Genomic DNA, 2856 nt, shown 5'->3' with positions numbered 1-2856 from the left:
CTTGGGAAAAAGAAAGGAAGGAAGAACTGTTTTGGGGCCTTAAAAATTGATATGAGCAAGGCTTACAACAGGGTAGACTGGAAATTCTTGAAAGCAGTGCTAGTGGCAATGAATTTCAGTCCTAGGTGGATAGGCTGGGTTATGGAGTGTGTTTCAACTGTCCAATACACACTTTTGGTTAATGGTAGTATGACTCAGACTTTCAATCCATCAAAAGGTCTTAGGCAGGGAGACCCTATGTCCCCATACCTCTTCCTTATGTGTGCAAATGTTTTATCCCTATCTCTCTTAAAAGCTGAACATAATAAGGATATTCAAGGGATTAAGTTAGGTAGAAATGGATGCTCTTTCACTCACCTATTTTTTACTGATGACTCTCTTCTTTTCTTCAAAAAAGATAACAGATCCCTTACTCATATCCAAAATATCCTACATTGGTATTGTACCTTATCAGGGCAAAGCATCAATCTGCCCAAGTCAGACCTATTCTGCTCTCCCAACATGCCTAGAGATGAACAAGATTCCCAGGCCAATTCTCTTCAGGTTAACTTGGTTCAATCCCTTAGTAAATACTTGGGTCTTGATCTTAAATTGAGAGGAAAGAGAGTTGCTGATTTCCAATTCTTGGTAGACAAGTTAAAATCAAAACTTCAAGAATGGAAAGAAAAGTTACTCTCCTAAGCAGGTAGAAATACCCTCATATCTTCTGTCCTCCAAACTATCCCGTTTTATACCTTCTCCTAGTTAGGGTCCCTGAAACTACTTGCAAAAACCTAGATTCAGTTGTTAGGAATTTCTGGTGGGGACATGACCAAGATGTTAAAAAGCTGCATTTGGTCCATTGGGATAAATTATGTCAAAATAGAAAGGAGGGTGGTATTGGTTTTAAGAAGTTCAGCCTCAAGAATCAAGCAATGCTTGCTAAGCAATTTTGGAGGATAAGCCAAAATCCTTAAACACTGGTAGCTAGAACTTTCAAAGCCAAGTACTTCCCAAGATGTTCCATTCATGAATGTGAACCTAAACCCCACCATTCTTGGTTTTGGAGGAGTATAATTAAAATGGACAACCCAAAGCTTAAGGAAGATGGTGGATTAGGAAAGGAAGGGATGTTCCTCTACACCATCCAAATCGGTTTCAATGCCCCACACAAAACCTGCAGAACCCAAGTCTTGTTACTGGTACTGTAGCTGACCTCATTGATCAAAATTTTGGTTTTTGGAAATTTGATCTGGTTAGAGCCATCTACATAGCCCCTTAATGCTCTGAAATCCTAAGCATCCCTATACCTAAGACTAATGATGTATCAGATAAGCTCATGTGGAAACACTCCTCATTTGGAGAGTATGAAGTCAGGAGTGCATACAATATACTCCTTAAGGATGAGGCCCTAAAGTCACCTGTTGAACTAAGACCTCCTCATATTCCAGCTGATGTGTGGCAGCTTATCTGGAAAGTGAAAACTCCTCACAAAGTTAACCTATTCGTGTGGAAACTTATGCAAGACTTTATACCTACTTTCCTTACCTTGAAAAATAGGGGAATTAGTACTAGGAGCATATGCCCTATATGTGATGAGGGAGATGAGTCTACTTCTCACTTGTTTCTCCATTGTGCCTTTGCTAGAGCTTGCTGGCATGGGTCTACCCTACCCATACATACATCAGACTTAAGCAATACAAGTCTACAGATCTGGCTTAGCAACATCATATTGAATTTCAAACAGATGGACCAAGTGAGAATGGACTACCTTAGATCTGTTTTCACATTCCTTTGGACAATCTGGAACCACAGGAACCTGGTGATTCATGATGGCATTACCCCTAACCCCATTGAAGTCATACTAACTGCTCATACCTTACCTTGCTGGTTAAAGGAAGCTTATGAAAAGAAAGAAAGCCATGACAATTCACATAGGGGAAACTATTCTGCATACCAGAATATTGGAGGACCTTGGGACTTGATTGTCAAGGTAGCAGGTGCCAGGACGAAGAGACCTAGGAGGACTGCTTTTGCATATGAGGCAACAGACTTACAAGGGATAGTCATTTTTTTGGGTACCGCCAGTAGTGGAGCATCTATAGCCAATGCAGCAGCTCAAGAAGCTTTAGTGGAAGTTGTTGTCAAAGCTAAAGGACTTGGTTTCTGCAGAATTTTGTTCATGTGTAGTAGTAGAAGATTAGCTCAAGTTTGTAACTTTAATTACACACCTAGTTGCAAAGTCCTTTTTGTTTCCAGGGCTATCCTAGGTTATGTCTACAGTGCTGCTAAGACTACAACTAATGTACCTGGTCCCAGTGGCAGAGCTAGGATCTAACTTTAGAGGGTAAAAATTACAATTGACATCATATTTATGCACATGCAAGTGAACATATACATATTGATATAGTATTTGAGATCAATTTGCAAAATAACAAATCATTCATGTGTATGCTAAAGCAATATTTGAATGCAAGAAAATTCAAAATAAAATAACATATTCATTATATTATATTTATCTATTAGGGGTTTATTTACATAAAAAATCATTTTGAAATTGTAACTATAAAAAATGTTATAAGTCTACTTACGAAATGGAAAGGTTTTTAGTTGTTAGATAGACATAAAATACAACTTAAAAAAATTTCTATTATTTTTGTTAACCTATATGTTATAGGTCTATTTATTTTAGATTAACATACCAACTTTTTTTTATCTTTAACAAACGTACGAGTAGTCTATGCTCTCAATCCTCCCAAGAAAGCAACTGCTCGTGTTATGTCTACGGTTTTGTAACATTTCATCATTAATAACAGTTTTATATTTTTACCTAAAATGCGTCTAGACTAGCTAGTAAGTAAATATTAACAGATTCCG

At 37.6% G+C, this 2856-nt stretch overlaps 1 protein-coding gene across 1 annotated transcript; it reads left to right on the top strand.

Moving 5' to 3' along the window:
* The first annotated feature begins 1318 nt into the window (after nucleotides 1–1318).
* On the top strand, nucleotides 1319–2317 carry LOC126698061 (uncharacterized). The gene has a single exon (XM_050395076.1). It carries the CDS (start codon nucleotides 1319–1321, stop codon nucleotides 2315–2317), a length of 999 nt encoding a protein of 332 aa, XP_050251033.1.
* Nucleotides 2318–2856: the final 539 nt, after the last annotated feature.

Source organism: Quercus robur, chromosome 2 (genome assembly GCF_932294415.1).
Source record: "Quercus robur chromosome 2, dhQueRobu3.1, whole genome shotgun sequence".
NCBI lineage: Eukaryota > Viridiplantae > Streptophyta > Magnoliopsida > Fagales > Fagaceae > Quercus > Quercus robur.
Note: the sequence above shows the minus strand (reverse complement) of the source record. Positions and strands in the feature narration are given on the sequence as shown.

Bases quoted from the DNA above. Each gene is read 5' to 3' on its own strand.
- LOC126698061 (XM_050395076.1), top strand. From the start codon at position 1,319: ATGTGGAAACACTCCTCATTTGGAGAGTATGAAGTCAGGAGTGCATAC.